The sequence below is a fragment of the Rhipicephalus microplus genome, chromosome X (genome assembly GCF_043290135.1).
Source record: "Rhipicephalus microplus isolate Deutch F79 chromosome X, USDA_Rmic, whole genome shotgun sequence".
Classification (NCBI taxonomy): domain Eukaryota; kingdom Metazoa; phylum Arthropoda; class Arachnida; order Ixodida; family Ixodidae; genus Rhipicephalus; species Rhipicephalus microplus.
Window position 1 is genome coordinate 183,471,758 of NC_134710.1, and position 24,804 is coordinate 183,496,561.

The following is a 24,804-nucleotide window of genomic DNA, read 5'->3' on the forward strand; positions in this document are numbered from 1 at the left end:
CATTGTGGAAATGTAGAAGTAAAGCCCCTGCATCTGTGAACCGTACCCGTTGTATGCCAGTGACAAAAGCAAGCGCACGCGTGTATCTGCGTGTCACACCCATTATTGCGGCTATACGGCGGAGTTAAATAGCTGATCACTATAGCGGCATCTACTTACCGTGTACTTCAACTGCAGCCTTCTACAGCAAATATAGTTTGCGTAGGGCACCCTAGGCAAATAAAGAACGGAAAGGAATAGGTGATTACGTTATGTAATGAAAGATTTTATTTAGGTCCACCAGGGCGTGAACAGTACGTAGTGGGCCGCTCCATAGGGTTAGCCTCTCCGCCACTTCGTGGGCCGGGTGGACTGCCCATAGTTGTGTCCTGAAATCTGAACTGCCTATAGCGCAGAATCGCGCTTGGACGATGTAACGTCTTCAACCTGTAACGCAGGGCACTGCTAGATCATGTGGTCTAAGCTAGCAAAGTTCAAGCAAAGCACGCATGTGTTTGACGTCTGAATTTCCGGATAAAATTTTTGCAAGAGTGCGGTACTGGGATATGCCCCGAATCTGAGCGTCAATGCCTAAGGTTTGTGCAGTTTACTGTGTGATGGTGGATACCTTCGCCTCCTCAGATAAAAACTTCTTGATATTTTTCATGTATGTCATTGGGAGATATCTGTTGTTCAGAACGGTTAGACGGAGCGCCCTCGATCATTCCCATGCATGTGAGCGGAGAACCAGACGATAGTGTGTTGCTGCACTTCCTTATTTCGCAGGATACGCAAGGCTGATTCCGAGATGGTGCCCTTAGCGAATGCTCGGACTGCCGATCTAGAGTCGCTGCATATTGTTGTTCTCCCGTCGTCAAGCAGGGCCAATGCTATTGCGACATCTTCCGCAACCTCGGTCACTGTCGTCAAGACCATCGAGGAATTTGTAACAATGCCACCTTGATCAATGGTGACTCCAACGAATGCTTTTCCGTTGGGTATCGTGCAGCGTTAACAAAACAGGAACTCCGGGCATGTGCCTGGGCATCCTTCAGTAGGGATTTAGCCCTCGTCTGTCGTTTGCCCACATTGTACTCATGGTTGACATTCCGAAGTATGGATGTGACGGTAATACGCTCTCTCTGTTCTCGTGGAATGCTACCTAGTATCAATCTTTGTCGGGTGAACTTCCAGCTCTCCCAAGATGTTTCCCCCGACACTGATTGTAGAAAGTCTGGTAAACTGCGCCCTCTCTTCTAATTCAGATATCCCTTCAAGATTGTTGTGCACGCTGAAGTGTAGCAGCCTCTCCGAGCTTGCCTACATGGAAAGCCCAACGGCCCTCTTGACGTAACGAAGTCTACAGATTTTAATCGTAGCGCACATGCTCCAAATCGACGCACTTCTGTAGACCAATAGGGCGTAATAGCAGTTCGTGCTGTTAGTGCAAATTTTGGTTGCGTCACTACTAATAAGCTATAATATGTTTGAGCCTGTTTTTTTGTTCTTCTTGCGAATAGCCGTTCTTTGTTCCCCATATATATTGTATAGGCCAACTTCAGAGCGGAGCACTTTTTAGCACTATAATATTACAATTTATTTCTGCCTTCTTTTTCCCACACCAAAAATGAAGTGTCTAGCTAACTGTTGGAAGCGTGTAATATACCAATTTCTGAATTCTTTGTGTGCTGATTCTTCATAGCAAATTCATCTCGTCTGCGCCCCTATTTCTCAGACAAAGCAGCGCTACCAGATCGGCAAGAAATACAACATTTCCCAATACTGCATTCCCGCAGTCCGCACGTAGAGTGACTGTTTGCCAAAGCAGACATTGTACTAAAGCACACAAAGCTTAGGTATCTGCATACCTGCATCGGTAATCTTGTCTTGACAGTGACTCAGCACAACCGAAAAACAGACGAGGTTCATTACGGTAGCATTGACCAATGGTATAATCCCTTATTTTGCGTACAATAATTATTCCTATGCGAGTCACACTCACAGAATTTCGGAGCTGTAAATAACGCGGACGGGCAGTCTCAGCAGGGCTCGCGGAGTTATTTACAGCTGTGTTAGTACTGACGCAAAATAGGTTTTGCCGTATTCACCTGATGCGGTTTTATAAAAAGTGCGTCGGAGGGAGAAATATTTTCGTGAAGATGTGGAGATGTTCGTCTGACTTTTTGCCCGACATAAGTCTTGTACTTTATGCGATGTCTCCGAATGTTCTAAAAACAGTGGACAAATAAAGAGCTAAACACACATTTAAAATCATTCGAACAACAAGCGTTTTTATTTGCTTCAGGGTGACGGGTGTTCTTAGGATTACATTTGTGTTTTTACGAGTTCTGCAGCATTGCGGGGATGCGAGTCGCAGAGCTGAAGAATCGGTTAATCAGTGATTTTAAGTCAGTTGCTTTTTTACCTAAACAAACATTCAAGAAAGCACCAGCATTGCCAGTAAGCGGTATGAATGCCTTCTAAACCTGTTAGCGAGTTTCTGAAAACATTTGCTCTTCGTTAACGCGAAATCAAAAAGCCTAAGCACACAGTACCATAAAAGAGTCCACTGAACCATGACAGCATATTCACGATGTTTAATAATTAACTGTAGATTGAGTACTTGTCTCCTATTCTGTTATGAATGACGTGCTATAAGCGGAATCAGCTGTGCGATAGTAAGAGGTAAAGAAGCTCGGTTTCTATATTTTCTAGTATTTTCTAACAACAAAACTTGTGTGAGTGCCTTAAACAACCACAAAGGTATCTATTTTATTATTAAACAAGTTTAATGAATCTTGCAAAGCCCGCACGTGAATTCACTTTTCGATTTTCACCGGCACTGCAATTGTCATCATGTTTACCAACCAGTGTTATAGGCCTTCATTCCACCGATGGAAGTTGACCGAACTCAGATAAAAAAACTGTGCTTTAAAACTTTTTTTACGCACTTTCCAACTAAACCACTGCCAGGTTAGATGCTTCGGAAGGTATTATGCTTTTTATTGTGACACAAAACAGAGAAGCAGTGAAGGACAGTAGACAGTCCTTTTAATCATGCAGCCACCACCGCTGTGAATTAACGGTTGCGGTCTTGGCGATTGAAACAAAAGTCACTGGTTTGATACCAATTCACGGTGGTCGCATTGCAATGAAGGTGAAATGAGCGTGTGGCAATGCAAGTGCGCGCTAAAAAAAGCCAGACAGCCGAAATTATCCACAGCACTCCACTTGGGTGTCTTTCAAATTTCAAAGCACGAGTGGCGAAAAAATTTTCAATATAAATTTCTGCTGCAGCTAGCACCAGAATAGCACATAGTAGTGTATTTATTTATGTACGGAACGTTCACCTAGGCACACACCACACACACACACACACACACACACACACACACACATAGTTATATATATATATATATATATATATATATATATATATATATATATATATATATATATATATATATATATATATATATATATATATATATATATACAGGGTGCCTACATAACTTTAGTCAAAGTTTAAAAATATGCAAGAACACGCAATTACGACACGATATGAAATGTACGTTGCTCACCATTGCCTTGACTTGGTCAGACTATTTTTTGTGTTCACAAATATTGTTTCATTAGATTTTTTCATGTACTAACTTTTGTAGGAACGAAGATAAATAAAAATTTTAATGAAAAATTTTTAGATCGATCTGGAAAAAGTCCACATAAATAGTTTTGAACTTTATATCTGTTAAGTATCAGTGTTTTTCTGCTAATTACAAATGCCCGCGAAATACAAAAAAAGCACGTGACAAGCCCGCGCGTGCGCCAGTGTGCACAATGATTGTAGTGCTCCCTAAAGTTCAGCGTATGAAAGATCATAGCATTTGCCCAATTGTGCCGCCTCGGCACGGCCGCAAGGATGGTGGGGGCTTTACGATGAAATATTTTTCGATTGGCCACAAAAACGATAACCGCTGTGCCTGCTTATCGCTGTCATGAAACAGTGCGAGGGAAGCGTGTAGTTCGTGCGCGGAACTTTAGGGAGTGCTAGAAGCATCGTGCGCACTGACACGCGAGCGGATTTGATTGATATGTAGGGTTTAACGTCCCAAAACCACCATATGATTATGAGAGCCGCCGTAGTGGAGGGCTCCAGAAATTTCGACCACCTGGGGTTCTTTAACGTGCACCCAAATCTGACCACACGGGCCTACAACATTTCTGCCTCCATCGGAAATGCAGCCGCCGCAGCCGGGATTCGATCCCGTGACCCGCGGGTCAGGAGCACGCGAGCAGATCTGTCACGTGGTATTTTTTGTACTTCGCGGGCATTTGTAATTAGCAGGAAAACACTTATACTTAACTTATATAAAGTTCAAAGCTATCTATTTAGATGTCTTGCAAACCAATCTACAACTTTCTCATTAAATGTTTTATCCATCTTCGTTCCTTCAAAAGTTGGTTAATTAAACCGATCTAATAAACAATATTCGATAACATCCAAAATGATCGAACTCTAGGCAATGGTCTAACTCTAGCTGAGCACATGCATTTGGTCGCGTCGTAATTACGTGTTCTGGCATATTTTTAAACTCTGGCTAAAGTTACGTGGAACACCCTGTATATATTTGTGTGTTTGCGGTGTGCCTAGGTGAACGTTAATATATATATATAGATATATATATACATATCAAAAGTGATGCTGGGTCCGGGTAAGATTTTCCGTATAGGGAAGAAGACGCACGTACGAAGTGAATTTATTGACGTTTAGGCCGTGGGTCCGGCCTTCATCAGAAACATGATGAAGGCTGCACCCGCGGCCAAAATATCAATAAAATCTCTTCGTACGTGCGTCTTCTTCCCTATACGGATATATATATATATATATGTGTGTGTGTGTGTGTGTGCGTGTGTGTGTATACGACCCTCATTGCGTGCTCTTTATTGATGAGAGAAGTTGTTTTGCAGTTTCTCCATAAGAGTGATGGTATGCACTCCTACCTTGGTTGCAGCAAGCTTATATAGCCCAACTTGGGCATTTCGAATTCCTTTTTTCAGGTGCTCAATCACTGCACCTTAACGATCTGAGTAAAGTTTGCCACGTTACTGGCGCAAAAAGAGCTCTCAAGGATCTCCCGCTAACAACATCTTGGGTAGCGGTATAAACTCCATACGTAGCAGTATCCTTGCTTCGGTGCCTCATAGCATATAATAAGCCAAAGTGCAGCATTGCATTATTTATTTATTTGATTTGTATACACGGATACACAGGAACAGTTGAGAAACATTCACTTTACGAGAAAATTCATCAGGAGGAGAGAAGAAGTCTGAGTGAAAAAAAAAAACAGTGAGTGGCCAAGGCTGTTGAAAAAATCGTTTGGGTTATCTAAAGTGACGAGAATGTTTTTCCTGGTATTCGGATGGATATTGCAGTGCTTGCATAAGCAAGACCTTGTAGCCTTTTTTTTTGTTTCATTGTGGTTTCGAAAGAGCACATTCAGCGCAGTAAAAAGATGAATTGCACAGAGGTACCCTCCCCCCCCCTCCCCCCCCCCCCCGAGGCGTATTTTGCGTTTTCGCAAGCTTCCACGCAAATCACATTGTTAGGCGTAGGGCGTTGTTTTGCTCTCTTGCCATGGTATATTAAACCAGTTAACATGAATTCATTCCCGAGATAGTGCATGCATTTAGGATACTTTTACGAAGTAGTTTCACACGCACGCGTGGCCCTGTGGTTGAATAATCCGCTGCGACGCAGAGGGCCCATGTTCATATCCCGCTCGATCCTGTATTTTCTCATTGTTCCCTTTGCAGTTACGGACAGCGGCGGCGCCGGATAACTAGCCACCAATTAAGTTTGACTGTTTTGATCTCATATGCGTTTTCAGTTAAAAAAAAAACAGCGTAACCATGGAGTGAATGATGAGTCGGCCGAAGCGTCCACCCGTCCGTCCGTCTGTCGCTCTGTCTGTGGATATGCTGCAGATGCTACGCCATAAAGATGGACTGCCATGGACCATAAGGAGCTTCACCCCAAAGAAATGGTCACATCGTCTTAAAACTTCTTTTAAGAGGTATAGTCCTAAAAACTAAAGACTTTTCAAGTATTGAAGGACCTGTACCGACAAACACACACACGCACACTAGTGAGTGTGTGTATTTGTGCGTCTTGCTCTCTTATGTGCATAAATCGGCAAAAAATTTGGAATTCACTCAAAGAATATATTTTGCTCTGAGTGCTCAATCGGACTCAGACTTGTCAATTTTATTCTGAGCCGGGTTCGCTCGGACTCACTCACTATACTTTTTTCTTAGCCGGAATCACTCAGACTAAAACATATCGTCATAATCATCAGCCTAGCTGCACCCATGCTGCGCGGCAAAGGCACCTCCCATATTGCCCCATTCAACCCGGTACACCACTTTTTGCTGCCACGTTATACCGGTGAACTTTTACATCATATCGGCCCCCCTAACATTCCGTCTCCCCTTCGTACGTTTCTTTCTCTGGGAATCTAGCCAGTTACCCTTAATGACCAACGGTTCTCCTGCATACATGCTACGTGCCCTGCCAATTTTCATTTTTTATCCTAATTTCAATTATATATCCTTAACCCCGGTTTGTTCCTTCACCCACTCTGATCTCGTCTTGTCACCTAATGTTACAACCTCATTTTTCTTTCTATCGCTAGCTGCATCGTCCTCCATTTAAGCTGAACCCTCTTTGTATGGCTCCAGGTTTCCGCTCCGTTAGTAATTATCGCAAAGTGCAGCTGTTATATATGCTACTCTTGGGGGTTAGTCTTCTAGTTATTTTATTCTCATGGTTTGGCTCCACAGTTACTACTTGTCCTAAGTAGACATATTCCTTTACAACTTCCACCGTCTCTCCACCTATCGCAAAGCGCTGTTTTCCGCCGAGACTGTTTCACATTACTTTAGTTTTGTGCATCATAATTCTCAAACCTACTATTCAGCTTTCCGGGTCCGGTTTAGTAATCAAAAGCGAGTTAAGTGCGAGTTATCAATGAATTCAATCCAGTAAGGACATTCTTATAAAGTACGTGATTCACACGATATATTTTTATCAATATGTTCTCCTCAAATTTGGCGGGGCAGGACATGGTGCCCCCTCCCGCCTAACTCACGTCTCGGATGAACATACGTTAGGTCCATAGGCGTATCAGCCGCAGGGAAAGGGGGGCGCGAGCCCCACCAATGGGAAATCTTGGGGGAGGGGGGAGGGTGCTTTTTTGATAATGGTCACTTTTGCTGCATGCTGGGGAAACCAATAACTAAAATGAAGTTTTCCGTCACAATATTATTCACTCAAATGTGTTCTTACGGGAGAATGAAAATGTTACGAGGGAATGATACAATATAGGGAAATTTTGCCAACATTAACACTGTGATGATTTTCCCAGTGGGCTATTTGCGGTGTGGGCTGCCTACACGACACCTTCGCATCTTGTGGTGTAGTATTGCAGTGCAGGCAATCACTGAACGGGGGCACTGTAATAATACATCAATTTTTTATGCCTTTATTTTCCTGTTACTTGTTGAAGAAGTTATGGATAGAAACGAGCAAACTTTTTAAAGACCGGTCAAAGCATTTGCTGCTTCGGGAAATTAATTTTCTTCAGACAGGATATATCGTCACCACTGCTCTGTCGAAACTTTTCCGAGCCGATGAGTGTGACGAATTGTTTGGGCGCGGAAATCAGGCTAAAGGCGCCAATCCTCAGCCTGGTAAAGAGTGATCGAACTTCACGTCCTCTAACAAAGCGAGTGGTGTCCCCTCTGTGTATGCAAATTCATATCAAAGTGCGAGCGCATCGATGCAGTTTTCTCCTTATATATATATACTGGTGGACGAGTGAGGTAGTGAGGTAGGTTTGCCCCCCCCCCCCCCCCACTCGCAAAAGAGTTGGTACGCCACTGGTTAGGGTCAGGTCGCGCATTGTTAAGATTAAGGTATTATAAGTGAAGAGACTTGAGTACACAACTAAACTGAATATAACGCTTATAATATGCCGAAGATAAATAGATAAATAACCGCAGGGTTACGATTAAAAAAAGGATATCCCTTATTTTAGGTCTCGCGGTCCCATGCCGCCAATTTTTCACGGAATATGTACCCTCACCAGCGACTCTAACTTCGCTCTGCGGAGCACCAGGCCGGAAGTGCGCTTGTACCTAAGTAGGTGCTACCTGGCGGCAGCAAATCTCTGCTTCTCACAGCACTGGCGAATGCTCACCTATTTCAACAATACTGTGTTGGGCTGGCACTCAGACTCACTGACAAATTATTGTTCAGGCTTACAGCTCACTCGAGCTCCAACTTGCCAATATTTACCTCAACCGAACTCAATCGGGCCCAGATTCACAAAACATTTCCTCAACCGGACCTAGTCAAACTGAATATTACCAAAATTTATTCACGATGACTCACTTTGACTGAGACTCACGGTGTCTGCCGCGGGGTTGTAGAGTGTTTACGGTGCTAAGCTGCTGACTCGACGGTCACGGGTTCGTTCCCGGCAGCGGCGGTCGCGTTTTCATGGAGGCGGAATAGTAGCGATCTGCGTGCTGTGCGATGGTATGACACGTTAGAAAACACCAGATGGTCCAAAGTTCTGGATCTCTCCATGACGCCGTCTCTCATACTCATATTGTGGTCTGAGGACGTAAAGTGCCAGATACTATTATTATCAGACGGCCTGATCTGAGTCCTTGCGAGTCGATTCATGAGTCAATTCGCCAACATATGCCTGTGTGACGTCGAAAGCACGAGTTCATATGAAATCAAATTTAAAAAAAATTGTGCGAAGGGAAACGAAGAAATCTTCATTTTCATAAGCGACGATTGACTTGAAAGCAGATAGAGATGACACAAATACACGGACACACATAGACACAAACACTCGTTGAAAGGTTAAATTGATGAACTTGGAGCTGGTGCATGGTAAAGCAAATACCATGATCAAAACAGTCGACGTCATTTTGTGAATATGCCCAACATTTTGTGGACATTTTGTCAAGCAAACAAGTTAAAACGACCACTGGTATGAGGGTTGCTCATTGCGCGCCTGTTTAAATGTGTCTTGGAATGTCATCAACAACAGAGCAGAGACGTGATCGGAATGCTCATACGACATCGCTTCTCGTATTGGTCCTTGGTTCTTAGTCTGTTTCGTTATTGCTTCTCTGCTGAGGTGAATGTTTTGTTGTCATTAATAACCGCCTTGCGCACCCTGCGCTTTGTTGATGCTCGCCCGAGTATCCCGAGGCGCAGGTGCCTTTCAGTGCTTTCCGAGAACTGCGTATCCGCTTTCGCTGTCTGTAGAAAAGAAATAAGAGCTGTCAGAGCTTTACAATGGGAGAACTACAACATGCAAGAAAAAAAAACGGCAGCATGCCAAAGGGCGCCTTTTGTAGCTTTTGACTAGGGCGGGACCCCGTCTACGCGCTTTTGCCATTGCCTTGTTTTTCAGCGGCAAACCTAACGGCCCCTCCAGGCAAGCCCTGTGTACTTTTCCGAGCACGCGCCCTGCATTTTGCTGCACATTGGAAGCTTTACAATGATGGAATCGATATCAGCAGTCCAGCAATATCGCCATCGCCCACATCTGGCGAAGGTGCAGGCCACTGTATATATATGACGGCGAAGAGAAAATGGTGATCCTACGACCCATAGCCGGGGTATCAAAGTGCGTGTGTGTTTTGCGTGCGCAAGTGAGCTAGTCGTATTTTCTTGTAAGGAAGTATACACCATAAGCACGTTGAGGTATTCGTACGCAAGGGCACAACTGTAATACGTCTCAAACTACGGGAAAATATTTACAGCTTGAACCGAATGTCCTCCACTGCATGCTCGAATCCCGCGTTTCTTCGACGTGCACTCCTTCTTTTCGTTACTGTTTTGTTCTGTGGAGACCAGGATATAATCTCGTATGAAAGGTAATATAGCCGGACTTGTTAATAGTGCACCCAACTACCTACTCTATTCACAAGGGCATCTTTTGATTCAAAAAAGAAAAAAAAATTACCATGCTTGCGCCATTACAGCAGTCTGATCTCTTTCAGGAAAGAACAAGCTTATAAATTAACTTTAAAGGCAGACACTGCTGTAATGTGTAATATGTTCCGCACTAGTCATTACCCTTTTTTTAGCATTTCGCTGCTATGTGCTTATCCAAACCTTTATCTTAAAGAATTACTAAATTTCTGCAAACGTACCACAACTGGACGTGAAGAAGTAAGTGATGGACGTGAAAGCTTGTACACTGTGCAGTGGGAGCGTTGGTGCTGCTGCTTTCGAACAAGTTAATTAGCTTGATTGCTGTACTTTCGCTTTTTCCGCGCGCTACGCTGCGAACTCAATTCATGTCGACATCAGGAAAGAATATTGCGCATAATGAATAAAGCTGAATGATGACAAAAAGCACGCTGTGTTCATACAAGCGCGCAAGCACGTGGAGACCATACACTGACCGTGCATAATACTATGTCGCGGGAGAGAAATAACCGGAGCTACACCAGCGTATTTAAAACAAAATGAAAATGAGTTTCGTTCAGAGAAGAAACATGCCCGTAATAGTTGCACCAATGTGGCTATAGTACCTCGTCCAATACAGAAAATACACAAAGGTCTGCAACGTGCAAATTTTCTCAAGTACAAACAAATCGTCAGGTTGAAATTTAATATTTTACAAGTGTACTTAAAAAGGAAGGAATTTTTATAAGAAGAAGTGTTCATAGGTGTTCAAGTAAGTGGAGAGTTGCTAGTTGTTCTTACTTCGATGGGCACAATGTTCCGCGTGATGGCGCCACAAAATTATTCGTTCAAAGTATGCGTATTTTTCAGTGCTGTCGGTAACGCTTTACAAGTAACGCCGTTACCAGTAAAGCACTATATTTTGGTAATTAAGTAACGTGCTCGTTACAATTTCGAAACTGTAACTCACCACGTACTTACATTAGCATTTTTGGTAACATGTGAGGTCACGTTACTCGTTGGTTTTTCATCTTGTAGGTGCCATTTTCCCAGAGCTCGCTCCACCAAATTCTTTTGTCGATTGATTGGACTGCTATCGGTTTGCCAGGCGTGGACAAAGAAAGCATGAGTAGGATCGCTTTCGTTTGTGGAACTTGCGTGTAGAACTTTCTTAAGGTGCGTGGACTCCGCGCGGCGAGGGTTGGGCCATCGCCACACAAAGTTTGAAAAAAATTGGCAGATGCCAGGTACAGTGGGAATCGATGATATGCGAATCCCGAATGAGGAAGGTTGATATGGCACTTTAAAATCAGCAGAACGTTATGAGGTTAGAGTGAATTATGCCGTACAGGACTTCCATATCATGATTATTATGTTTAAATGCTTTATTTACCTTCGTCATCTATTCACTTCACGTGATACTAAGTTTGGTATATATGGAGCTAACGAAAGGGCCGTGCACGCATCATGAGCGTGGTATGTTGTCATGTTCTTGCATGACATGCGTGTCATGGTTATTATGATTGCACCAGTCATATACCTTGGTCATTAATTAACGTCCCGTTACACAAAAATTTGTATAGGTGAAGCTAGCGAACCGGCGGCGAGCGCATGTTGAAAGGCCCAATATACGACGTAACATTAGGGAGTTTTAGAATGGCGCACCGCGAGTCCTTGTGGTGAGGTCGCTGCCACTGCGCATGCGTCGTACGCAAGTCGGCGTTCGCGTTCGCGGACCGCACGCGAAAAATCCGAAATTGCGTGCGGTAATCGCGGCCCGCATGTGGCCCACATGCGTTGGTTTCGAGGCTACGGGTGGTGACAGAGGCCCGCATGCGGCCCGCAAGCGCTGGTTTCGAGGCTACGGTGTCGTTGCGATCGTGCGTTGCGTATCGCAGTAGGGCAAATGCTATTCTAAAGATCATATCGCACCCGCCACGCCCGCCACGCCCGCCACGCCCGCAGCGCTTGCAAACGGTATTCTAAAACTCCCTATTAAAGCACGCGCACGCTGGGCGCCGCGACGCCACGCTAGTGAAATCCAGGCCTGGCCACGCGACCAGCGTCTGTCGGCGCGGCCCGGCGGCCACCAGTGCGAAATGCGACATGTGGCATTTCGCGCCGATGACGTTACCCAGACAGCACCACGTCTGCCTCTCTCCGTGAGGGAGGCACTCTAACGGAGGGACGCAGGGCGCGCTCAAACACGCATGCGTCAGAGCAATGCAGCGTGGCTCGCGCCTCCGAGTATGTGGCATGCCAGCGGCGCCTGACGTCGCATCGACGGCGTGAAGCGACCAAACGAACGCCGGTGCGCACGCACCCCGAGTAACGTCGAAGTGCATTGGCGCCTTGAGTTTGGCATGTAGTCACGTTATTACATGACACACAAATCATAAATATCTTGTTTGCACCAGTCCCATATCTTCGTCATCCATTCGCGTGACGTAGTACTAAATTTGGCATATGTGTAAGTTGCGAAACGGCCACAAGCGCACCATGAGTGTGGCATGTAGTCATATTGTTACGTGACACGCATGTCTTGATTATCATATTTGGACGTGTCATTTACCTATGTCGTCCTTTCGCGTCACGTAATACCGAATTTGATACATGCGAAGCTAGCTTAACAGCCGTGACCACATCATGAGCTTAGCATGTTACATTACACGCATCTCATTATTATCATGTTTGCTCCAGTCACATGCCATCGGCATTCATCCACGTCCCGTAATACCAAACTTGGTATTTGCATAGCTAGTGAAACAGCCGCGAGTGCATCATAAGTGTGAGATGTAGTCATGTTGTTGCATGACACACATGTCATGATTTTCATGTTAGGGTCTATCACTTGTGTTCGCCATGCAGTCATGTCATAGTATACCAGTTTTGCAGCATTTCGTATGAAATAAGCCACCGCAAGAGCAGCAAGGTTATGAAATCTAAATCATGACATTGATGACACACATGTCATGCTTTTGTGTTATGACTAGTCACTTATGCACGTCATACAGTCATAGTATGCCATACCAACTTTGGTATTGATGCTTTGGTATTGATGCGAAGTTGAGATAAAAGTCGTAGGTGGCTAGATAGATAGATAGATAGATAGATAGATAGATAGATAGATAGATAGATAGATAGATAGATAGATAGATAGATAGATAGATAGATAGATAGATAGATAGATAGATAGATAGATACGCTCAAAGTCGCCGAGGTTTGCTAAGAAATCCTTCGTATTTAAACATCCATAAAATCCACCATGGGAATGTTACAGGCAAGCTTTTCGGGGAAATGGATTGTGCAGGTTGATTGCCGGCACCTGTGCTTTTCAGTGCCCAAAATACAGGCTGTCTCAAGGGTATTACACGTAATGGACGCATTTTCGGCAACTTAATGCATTAACCGATGTGTACCACAGTGCTCAACGTTAGGTCCTCTGCTTTTCATTTCATATATTAACGATGTTCAGCATTATCCTAACTCCTCCAAACACAATAATTGCATCTTATACGCCGATGACACTACGATATCTTCATTCGATAAATCCAATAATATTCTTACCTCAAGGCTCAAGAATACATTGAGTAACAATATGGATTGGTGTAGCAATACCTACTTAGCTTTCAATCTTTTAAAAACAAAATATATGTTGTTTAGGTCTCCTCAAAGACCATTAACACCAATTCCCGAACTGAAACTCGGGTCTCATTTTACACCTACTTCCGGATATGTAACTTTTTTTCCGCATAAATCTTGACCCTAACCTCACATTTCTCTGTCGTGTGCACCATCTCATGCATAGGACTTCGTTTGGCCTCCATGCATCATTCAAAGCCCGCCCTTTTTCTCTCGCAAGGTTGTGCTAGCGTTTGCTTTCATTCATAGTCACATTAACTAGGCTATCGCGTCAAGGGGAAACACGTACGCTTGCCACTTGTCCTCAATTCAACACATTCAGAATGAGTCAATACGCATCCTCACTTCTACTTACACACAGTGTTCCCATGCATCTGTATTACTCTACTTTTACAGTGTCTTGACGACTATATATATGATACAGTTCTGCATAGTCGTCTTATTCCACAAACTGCTTCAAAAGAACCACCAGATTTCATTAATGTCACCTAATTTTTTGCACAATAAAAGCGTGACGAGATTTGAAGCTAATAAAAGACTTAGCTACCCACGGCTCGTAGTAATTACGGCAAAAACAACTATGTTTCTCGCAATTTCACTTTAGAATAATTTGCCTACACCTATCAAATTTCGCGTTTCCCTTGCAATTTTCGAAAAAAACCTTAAGCATCGCTATCGGAACTAAGCGTACTCGTGTCATACGTTTTGTCAAATTGCCTTTTTTTTACTTGTACTTTTGGTTTTCTTTTTCTTGCTGTGCTTTTTCATGTTCCACTAATGTAATTGTAAACGTTTGATGTGATGTGTTTTGATTTTGCAACATATTCCATTCACTTGCTGTGTTAATTATTACCCTCTATACTTGTAGAAATAACTGAGGGTCCTCTACATTTTTTTCACAGTAGGACCATCGCCTGTATATTTGTTTATGTTGTAACTTTTTTTAAAACAACGAACTGAAATATAAATTAAACAAAAAGCGCATGGGCTGGTTTACTCCATACCACGTGATCATTGCGACACTACGTTCGTGCGGGACGCAAATAACTTCCACGAGAGCCTGCGGGAACATAAAATGAACGTTCGCAAGTTTCAATGAAAGACGAGTGAACTGGCTAAGCATGGCACAGTGTGAACGACAATCGCATCGAATTTCGCTAGTCCTGCCTCGTTGATTCACGAGCCAAAAACTATAGGCGACTTTTTGTGGTATCCTCGCCCATTCACAAGACAGCCGGTGACTTCAACTGGTCTACAGGTGTGCTCGCAATCGAGCCTCAAACGAAATTTCGCCCATAATGGAGGATTGGCGTGGCCTCACAAGTTGAACGCGAAACGTCAAATTTAATCTTGTAGCGCTTCCCCCCCCCCCCAAAAAAAAGCTCCTTTGATTGGCGTCCCTCTCTTTCAACTAAAGCCCATTATTGCCATTGTGAAACAAGCATTACGGCTAACCACGGTTACAGGTACACGACAGACACGAGTGCAGCAAGTATTCTAACCGTGGTCATCGAATATGGGTGACTCCAAGAGAGGTTGACACAAACTTTATAAGAAATATTTTAGATTTTATTGAACGCTTTATATTTTCTGCAATTACTATGCATTTGCCTAGAAATGGACTTAGTTTTATTTTAAGCACATAAATTACAAGGCAAAAATTATCCAACATGTTCAAAACGGTCCTATTGTTCTGAAAAGTTCATGATGATGTAACACAAAAATTACCGTTAAAAGGAAAGCATTTAGCACATAAAATGTAGGCGTAAGGAAGCGTAAAGTAACTTACTATGATAGTTGTAATGTGAAGGAAAATATACTTCTAAACAAATGTCCAATTATGCGATGTTTTATGATAAGTGCCCTACATAGTAGTTGCTGGAAATTCAATAAATCTTATCAGCTTTGTTTTGAAAACATATATTTGCTTCTTTCTCTCTGCAACAGTAGCTATATTTCTCGTTATTGAACTCATGGGTGAGTGGGGATAATCTTGAACTCCCCGACATGAACGCTTGCAAAGTTTTGCGGCAATTGTAGAGCTTGGAAAGAAGAAACTGATTTATTGACAATTATTTATTTCCGTAACTAGGCCATTAAAGCAATTTTTACCACTATTCATTTGCGTGTCTATTCTCCTAGTACAAGCATGCTGTTACAATAGGCCATCTCAGTGTAGCTAGTCTGTGCATGCGCGCAGGCATCGATGAAGCACGCGCGATGATGTTTGGTGGCCAACACTATACGACAGATGTGGACGAAACAATGTATGGTGTCCCAATCGTGCACATGTTCCTCTTCCCTACAACCCACCCAGAATAATAAAAAAGGCCAATGTAGGCACGCAGCAGATCTTTTCAGAGGACAAGGACCAGCAGTTTCGATTTCGAAGACCTTCAATTTAGAAGCTGTCGCAAACGGGAAACAACCCATCACTGTACATTTTTTTAGAGTTTAGTGATGCTTTTTTTGCATATAGTGTGGATGGATAAATGTCATAGTGTGTATATTATCCCTGACAGAAATGGATTCAACATGTGCTAGAGTCAGAAGCCATTACATATAACTGTAAAGGAATCTTTCAACTAGTATACGATTGTTTAGATCCTGTACATTTATACAAATTATTGTCATTGAATGAGAATTTAGGTATAATTCTTGTTAGGCTTAGAAGTTTTAGTGAAATATAAATTGGATATTTAAAAAATGTTATTGTAAGTTTCTGCTGCAAAGACACATTGATTAACACGTCTGATTGCAGAGCAATGGCAGGGGTGGCATCCGCAATTTTTTTTTCGCTAATGGCAACGTTAAATCTTTACCGTTGTCGAAGGTATTGTAGGGTGAGAGTGCGTTTAAGTTTTGTTCGAGTAATGTGTAACGTATTTGGATAATTCTTCACGGTAACGCGTACAACACTGGTATTGTTCCAGTAAAATTTTATATCAACCAATCGCTATCAAACCAAGAAGTAAGTGAATAATAATAATAATAATATTAATAATAATAATAATAATATAAAAGTAATAATAAGTCTAGAGTTTCACATTCAAAAACCAAGGTCTAAATGCCACAATGGCGGGCTCCGAAAGGTTCGATCATCTGGTGTTTTTTACCTTGCACTGACATCCTGCAGAATGCACGGGATTTTACCTTTCTTCTCAATCTAGTTGAGACCGCCGCGGCCGGGATGAGTAATTAATCAGGAAGCATAATTTTTTGTTGATGGAATCCGGGTGAATCGTTTCACTGGAGTGTCGAGATTAAGAAGGCTATATGTACCGCCGACAAGACGCATGCAACGCTTTCAAAATGTGCTCAAAACAAGGTTTGTCCTCCACTCCTCCCACCTTTTTTTGAATAGAGGTTCAAAATGAAAGCCTGTTCTACTAGAACTTGGCATAGAAAGAAAACTTAGGGGAAACCACGATGTGTATTGTACAAAGGGCGCATAATATGCGTCACGCACAAGGAATAGATGCACGCACAAAGAATAAACGGGGAGTGATAAAAACTTCAGGCTTTACAAAAAAAAAATGGCAGGGATGTATTCAACAGCCGCGTTACAAAGCCGACGAAATTGGGCACTCTGCTGACTACTAGACCTTGGATGCCGCCAATCGGAGCACGAGTATTTCGAAGTATGTAAATGCTGTGAAACGCGGAGAAATACAGAAAGTTGAAAGAATATGGATGGCCAAAAGAAGCCAAACTGCGTGCGGGCGCGGCATCCATCACAGAACTCCCACGTCTCTCTACCCGGCGAAGATGTCGGTCGTGCGAAAAGAGGGGCGCGCGCTCGCGCATTTGGAATGGCTGCATTCGTCATGTTGCGGCCGTTAGCTTCGGGTCAGCTTGCCGCCTCGCCGCACTTCGCCTGCCTACACGGTGGCCAAAAAAAGGGGCCTGACATACTGAAGAACTTATATCCCATCCTTCGAAGCACGAACGGCCAGTATACGCTCGTTCCTTTGGCCCGGACTATTTTTCTTTAGTTTCTTAACGTACTTATTTGTCTGCAGACTCTTTCTCTCTCTTTCTCTCTCTCGTACTGAACCGATGAGGGAAAAGTTTCGTTCGCGGCCTAGATAGTGATTGTTTGCTCAAGAGCAGCTTTTCTTGCAGTCACGCTTCGAACTCCTGTTGCGGCGCTCGTCTATCTAAGCGATATGTCTCCACGAGGCCGATTTCAGAACGGTCTGCCCCGAAAGAACCGTTTGCCCAGTCCCGGCAAGGCCACCATCTCGTTCGCCTGTCACGATTGGCCGGTACCCGTTCTCACGGTGTCATTCCAGCGCACTGACGGCTTTTGAAAGCTAGTGTCATAAACAAGCCCCCCTTCCATTCTTGATATATATATATATATATATATATATATACATATATATATATATATATATATATATATATATATATATAGAGAGAGAGAGAGAGAGAGAGACTTCTTCACGTCATGCCGAAAGATGAGGAAAGAAAATATAGCAGTTTTTTGCGTTTTTTTTGGTGGGGGGGGGGGCAATGTCATGGCGGCCACAGCACGCACCAGCTACAACAATAAGGACTAGATGGCATTTTCGATGTGATGGTCTTTCAAAGCAATAGTGGCTTTCAAAGCATTCCAGTCTTGATCACAGCGTGGCGATATACGGAGATTTGAAAACAGTCCCAGCGGCACTGGACCTCAAGTATCCTGAAGGCGGAATCACATGTATGTCCCATTTCAATGAGCGCCGCGTTATATTCTCTTTGCGTTCCAGGCCTCTCGGCATTCTGGTCGAGCCGGATATTCACTGACCTCTAGTTTTCCGCCCTAAATCAACTTGGCGTGCATCGTTAGTAGTGCTCGTATGCTGATTCATATAGGGTTCCTACACAGAGCTCTTACCGATGATAAAGCGTTATTACTGTCACCTATCTACACTATGGTTGAATAATACAAGCGGTTCTGCTTGAAGGTCGCTGTGGTTTACGATATGTGGACACCTATAGCTGGCTAGCTGGCATATGTGCACGCTCCTTGCAATCAGAATCAATTCCTCCCAATCGATTTAGCTTGGTTCCACGTTCCCTTCACGTCCGCGGCTCATTATGCTTTGCGTGACCAGCGGTGAATATTATGTATTCGTCGCTCGTAACACGTACGTGCATTAAATCCAAATGGGCAACCTGATGCTTTGAAATTGGGAATGTGGCGAGTAAAATGGGAATGAGGCCAACCCTGTCTTTCGTATTGCGTAAGTACACTGCCAATCACGAATATGACATCACAATTATTGCTTTTTCTTTTCTGATTTATTTGAATCGATTCTAATAATGATGTTTGTGTATACATGTTGAGTGCACTATCGTTAGTCATCAATTATTCACGTTCTCTTAAACAACTACTTGTCACGATTTCATCGTTTTGTTGGTAAAAAAGTTTACTTCAAGTATCTTATTGGTGACGGTACATTGGATTTTTTAAAGCTAGGTGTCTCACATCCTGTTTTCTACTGGCATGCCATGCCCGCTCACTTTTCCCGCTCACCAGGAGTTGCAAAAAGTATTTTCCAATAGTTGCAAAAATAATCACCAAAGGAAGCGCCACTGGAAATAAGCAAAGACAGCGCCCCCAAAGAAAGCGCCACTAGCGCTCGAAAAGCGTGGTGGTAAGTTATTGCTTGCATCAACCACATGTGTGAAATAGTCGGAGGCGGGATAAAAGGGAGTTCAATAAAAGCTGAAGACACTAGGTCTGTCCAGAAGTGCATGGCTATCTACTGCAAATGATGTGTTTGAGGTGATGCAAATACAATTAGAGAGCAAACAAAATTCACAAAGAACAAAGAAAATTATTAAAAATCATGCTTGATGTTTAAAACAAAATTCAAAGAATGTCGCTAAAATATCACTGGCGTAAGCACGAAAGCACAAAATGGCCGGTTGGCATGCTTTTCTACTTTTGTCAAAAAGCCCCACAAATCATCTGCCCACAATTGCAGAACGATCTCCTCTATGGTCAGCGCTTGTGCTGTTCGTCCCTTAGGCTTCGTACTGTTTTCTCACTGTTTTAAACGCGATGCCTATATTTGTCGAGAAATTATAAAGTGATGTTTTCGCTGCTAACACTGTGGTGAAATCATAGCCACAGTCTCTCAGTGTATCCAGTGGCACCAAATAGGTAACCGTTATTGAAAAAGAACAGCATATTAACGGAGTGAATAATGAGTTGGGCGAAACGTCCAGCAGGATGCACGAACGGACGGACGGTAGCACGAATGTACGGATATACGGAAGCACTGACGGAGAGACGGATGGACGCACGGATGGACAGACAGACGGACAGACGCACAGGTGGACGGATGAAAGCATGATCGGACAGACAGACGGACGTATAGAAGCAAGGACGAACGAATGGATGGAAGCATGGACGGGCGGACGGACAGAAAGACGGATGGGCGAACGGACGGACCCATGGATATATCGACACATGTATGGACGAACACTTCCCCCCCTCTTCATCATTCACGGATAGCTTTGAAAACCACTAACGCCATCGAGTTATATTATTTCCAAGAATATATACATACAACGCCACCCACTGAGCACCACATAAACTAGAGGTGGCTACATCTATAACTACGACTACAAAGGAAAAAAAAAACGATCCACGACCTAAGGACCTTTGCCCCTAAATAAACAAACTGAAGGAGCCATTCAGCTCCACAAAAGTTTATGGCCCCCAAAGCTGCAGGATATAACAGTGTTAGACAAGAGTATATCTAATTTTTTTCTTCATTTAGCAGCGGTAGTGTTGATAGGTGTCTAACTACTCTGATGTGGACAGATCAGTATTCTTACGACTTCAAACCTTGGACTGATTCTTGGCTAATATACCAAAGCAATGGCACAAGTAATGCCAACTCAGGAACGGATATTCAGCTCATCAGTATAATAGGTTAATTTTTGTATTATGACTGATGATATATCCCTCGTAATTGATGTCTCCTACAGCCCGGTATATCTGCACGGTTGACCAACGCTTGCCTCTTATTTTATTGTCCACACACGCGCAAAGAGCATACACACAAACCTGGTCATATACAGAGAATCACTTCAAATTGGCCAGTGTAGCAATACCCGAAGTCTCAACCGACGAGGGACTCCCTAAAGCACTTACCGCGTCCACACGGAACACTGAAAGTGGTTTAAGAGCTGATGTGATAAATCTGAGCTTTCTGACAGTGAGGGTCAGTGCAAGAAGCAACAAGATTGCCTTCGTTGTCGCATCTTCGAGACAAGGACTCTGATTTACTCGGTGCAGTATATGACGTGAAAAGTAGATTTAATAGAATTGGCATCCCCTGCAAACAGAGCTTGGCTTGAAGCTAGCTATATTATACTTCTGCCGTGCTCGAGTAATCGCTGCTACGCGATTTTCGGACCTGCGTTCGTCACTTGCGTGTGGGTATGATGTATGTTAGCGGCGAAGTACACCAATTTAGTCAGCAAATGTACGTTTTCTCCGGCTGAAATATATGGACACTCTCGGCGTGTTTTCGCCGACACCGTCCCCATCATTCATTGTATGAAGTGCAAATCGATAATGTCACGCCGCGCATCGTATGTTCTAGGTGCTAGTTAGAGTGAGATTGCACAGGGTTCGAGTGCGAATGAAGTATAGAGATGTAAAGAGCCGGCTGCCTCCCTCGCATGAAGGGCACATACAGCAATGTCACTCGCCATACGAGACCTGGTGCTACTGCCTTCTCAAGCTGACTGTAAATGTGCAACCCGTGTTCCGTAGGCTGAAGGAGCGTTAAGAGACACCACTTGAAAAGGTTGGAGGAGCTGCGTCACTCTAATTACAACTGTGAACTTCGAATAAAACAGTGCAGTTGCCAGATATCTCAATGAACATGAGCACCACGTACTAGGTGGTATGCTCTGCCCTGCCGCGGTGGTCTAGTGGCTAAGGTACTCGGCTGCTGACCAGTAGGTCTCGGGATCGAATCCCGGCTGCGGCGGCTGCATTTTTGGTGGAGGCGAAAATGCTGTAGGTCCGTGTGCTCAGATTTGGGAGCATGTTAAAGGACCCTAGGTGGTCGAAATTGCCAGAGCCCTCCACTACGACGTCTCTCATAATCACATGGTGGTTTTGGGACGTTAAACCCCGCCTATCAATCAGGTGCTATGCTCTCAGCGTTTATATATCATTGAGACGACAGACTGCACGAAAACCACCTCTCTCCCCTGAGCGGCCGTATTCTCTTACAGCTGCATTTTGTAGAAAGATTGCACTGAAAAGAGTTGGGTGCGAGCAACACCATATGCAACATTCGAGTTTGTTGCCCTTTCGTTGCTTCGCGCGCACGGTGAAGGTTTCTGTTCTCTATTTTTCTCGCGGGCATCACGTTTTTTTTTTTTTGGCCACTATAGTGCCATCTAGTCTTTTTTTTAACTTTCTCGTATTACAATGCGGTACATGAAAGTGCTAGAAATGTGTCAATAAGCAAAATCGAACTACAGATGGATAGAACTGAATAAGATCAGAGAGGGCCTGCCCAGATTACTGAAGCTCGGCTACCGATCACCTCCAGGACTAAAGCGATAGTGTCACTCATGCACTCGGTTATATATTTATTTGAAGGCGCACTCACCAGCTGTCCGGCTGGTGACGTCATCTTGGAGCGCGTGCCTTTTGGTGCAGGTCTGTGCGCATCCGCCTTTGAGAAAGAAATGCACATACTTTTAAATGGTGCACTCTACTATAGATGTTTTATATATTAGCAGGGATGCTTTTGAACACTACACACAAAAAGTTTCGAAAAGCATGTATATATATGTATATATGATGTTTCAAAGATTGGCTAGTACTGTTTTGAGTTACAAATACATTATTTACTAAATATTCAGTTCGCATTTGCGAAAACGTTAGTAGCGATTGCGACACTATACAGGAAACAATGTACATGATCGATTTGTGTCGTGTAACGCCGTTCCTCCATTTCAAAGTTATGCTGCGTATTATCTTGGACGCCCTGCATATATATATATATATATATATATATATATATATATATATATAGGGGTGTTCCACGCACCCCCTCCCCTCGAGAAAGTCTCAGTTCAGAAGGTACAAAATAACGCCGCAGTTAGCTAACATGCACAATGTCAGAGTTTCTACCTAAGAGTAGCACGGAGCGGTTGATCTCATAGTTCACTCTTGAGACCTTGCGTAGAATCTTGTAGGGTCCTTCCATGACGGAACTCAGTTTGCCGTTGTTGGGATGCCATGGTGTCTCGTAAAGGACAAAGTCACCAACTTGGAACTTAAGCCCCGCCGCGGTGGTCTAGTGGCTAAGGTACTCGGCTGCTGACCCACAGGGCGCGGGTTCGAGTCCCGGCTGCGGCGGCTGCATTTCCGATGGAGGCGGAAATGTTGTAGGCCCGTGTGCTCAGATTTCGGTGCACGTTAAAGAACCCCAGGTGGTCTAAATTTCCGGAGCCCTCCACTACGGCGTCTCTCATAATCATATAGGGGTTTTGGGACGTTAAACCCCACATATCAATCAACTTGGAACTTAATCGAAAAAAATTTTCTATCATAAATGACTTCGATCTTATTGTGGTAGGCGATAGAATTGGTAACTGCAGTTTTTCGCGCTTCTTCGGCAGTTTCTTCTCGTTGTTCCAGTACAGTAGGATAAGATGGAATTCCATACATCAGGAAGGAAGGTGCGTAGCCGGTCACTTCGTGGGGTGTTTTGTTGTATTCGTCAATTACCTCCGGAAGCAGCTTAGTCCAAGACTTTTTGTGGTTCGTCATTGATCTTACATTTAAGTCTCGTTGCGATAGTCTGGTTTGTCCACTCGTTCATGCCGTTGCATTGAGAATGATGAGATGAAGTGAATAGTTGGTGTATACGATTATGTTTTAAAAACTGCTTGAACTTTCCTGCAGTAAATCCTGTTCCACGATCTGAAAGGAGCTTCCGTGGTTTTCCAGAAGAAAAAATTGTTTTTAAGCATGAAATGTAGGCGTCGCTGTTCTCAATTTTATGAGGAAACGCCCATAGGTAGCGAGTCGCATGATTAATAACCAAGTGTATAAACCTTTTTGACGAGTCATATCCAGAAAATCCTCCAATGGTGTCTATTGCAAAGAGGTCGAAGGGCTCTTCAGCTGGAGGCAGTAATTCAAGCGTCCCAAACTTTTTTGTTTTCGTCTTCTTGCATCTCTGGCTTGTATCACAATGCCGAATGTAAGTGGAAACATCGGTTACCATATGCGGCCAATGATATTGCGGAGACAGGAGTGATAGCGTCTTATTCACTCCGACATGCCCAAACTGTTCATATGCATTCTTCAGAATGGTTGGGCGTAGTTCATGGGGCACGTATATTTTCCGTAGTCCTTTTCTTTTGACGATGACGATGTTATTTTTCAATGAATGCGTTCCTTTTGGACGCTCATTGTTGCATCGCTGAAGGTCGTCGTGTGATAGAAAATTAACTATTGGGGCTCTGGAGAGCGCATCTGCTTCGACATTACTTGCGCCCTTTCGATGTTTGATGTTCACATCATACATTGGCAGTTTCAAAGACCACCGGAAGAGACGAGCTTGAGGGTTTTTAACATTCTTCAGCCACTGGAGTGCAGAGTGATCTGTTACAACAGTGAATGACTTTCCATGAAGGTAGCAATGTCATTTATCAATGGTATCTACATTGGCAAGACATTCTCTTTCTGTAATAGCATAATTCACCTCGTGCTTAAGTAGTTTGCGGGAATAGTAAGCAACAGGATGTTCTTTGCCTTTGTCATCAGGTTGTTTCAGCTCTGCACCGATGCCTTCGCCAGATGCGTCACAGTACACAGTACATGGTCTCGAAGGGTCGTATATGCGAAGCACCGGTTCTTCAGTTATCCGCTTCTTCAGTTCACGAAAGGCTTGCTCGCATGTTTCTGTCCACACCCACTTGCTGCCTTTGTGGAGTAGTTGTGTGAGTGGAAGAGCGATATCGCTGAAGTGGGGGATGTACTGGCGGTAAGTGTTTACAGTGCCCAGAAAATGCTGGAGATCTTTTTCTCGTTTTGGTGTCGGAAATTTGAGTATGGCAGCCACATTACTTTGCTTAGGTGTCACTGTTCCTTGTGAAACTTTGTGGTCCAGGTATTCAATGCTGCAGCGTGCAAATTGGCA

At 43.7% G+C, this 24,804-nt stretch overlaps 1 protein-coding gene across 2 annotated transcripts in view; it reads right to left on the minus strand.

The window, feature by feature from the left end:
* Nucleotides 1–24,804, minus strand: part of LOC119177243 (nephrin-like) — a 710,418-nt gene that overhangs the window by 450,981 nt on the left and 234,633 nt on the right. For both annotated transcript variants that reach the window (XM_075878328.1, XM_075878329.1), the window contains exon 2: nucleotides 22,258–22,323. In XM_075878328.1, the coding sequence (XP_075734443.1) occupies nucleotides 22,258–22,323 (66 nt within the window). The remainder of the gene's footprint in view (nucleotides 1–22,257; nucleotides 22,324–24,804) is intronic.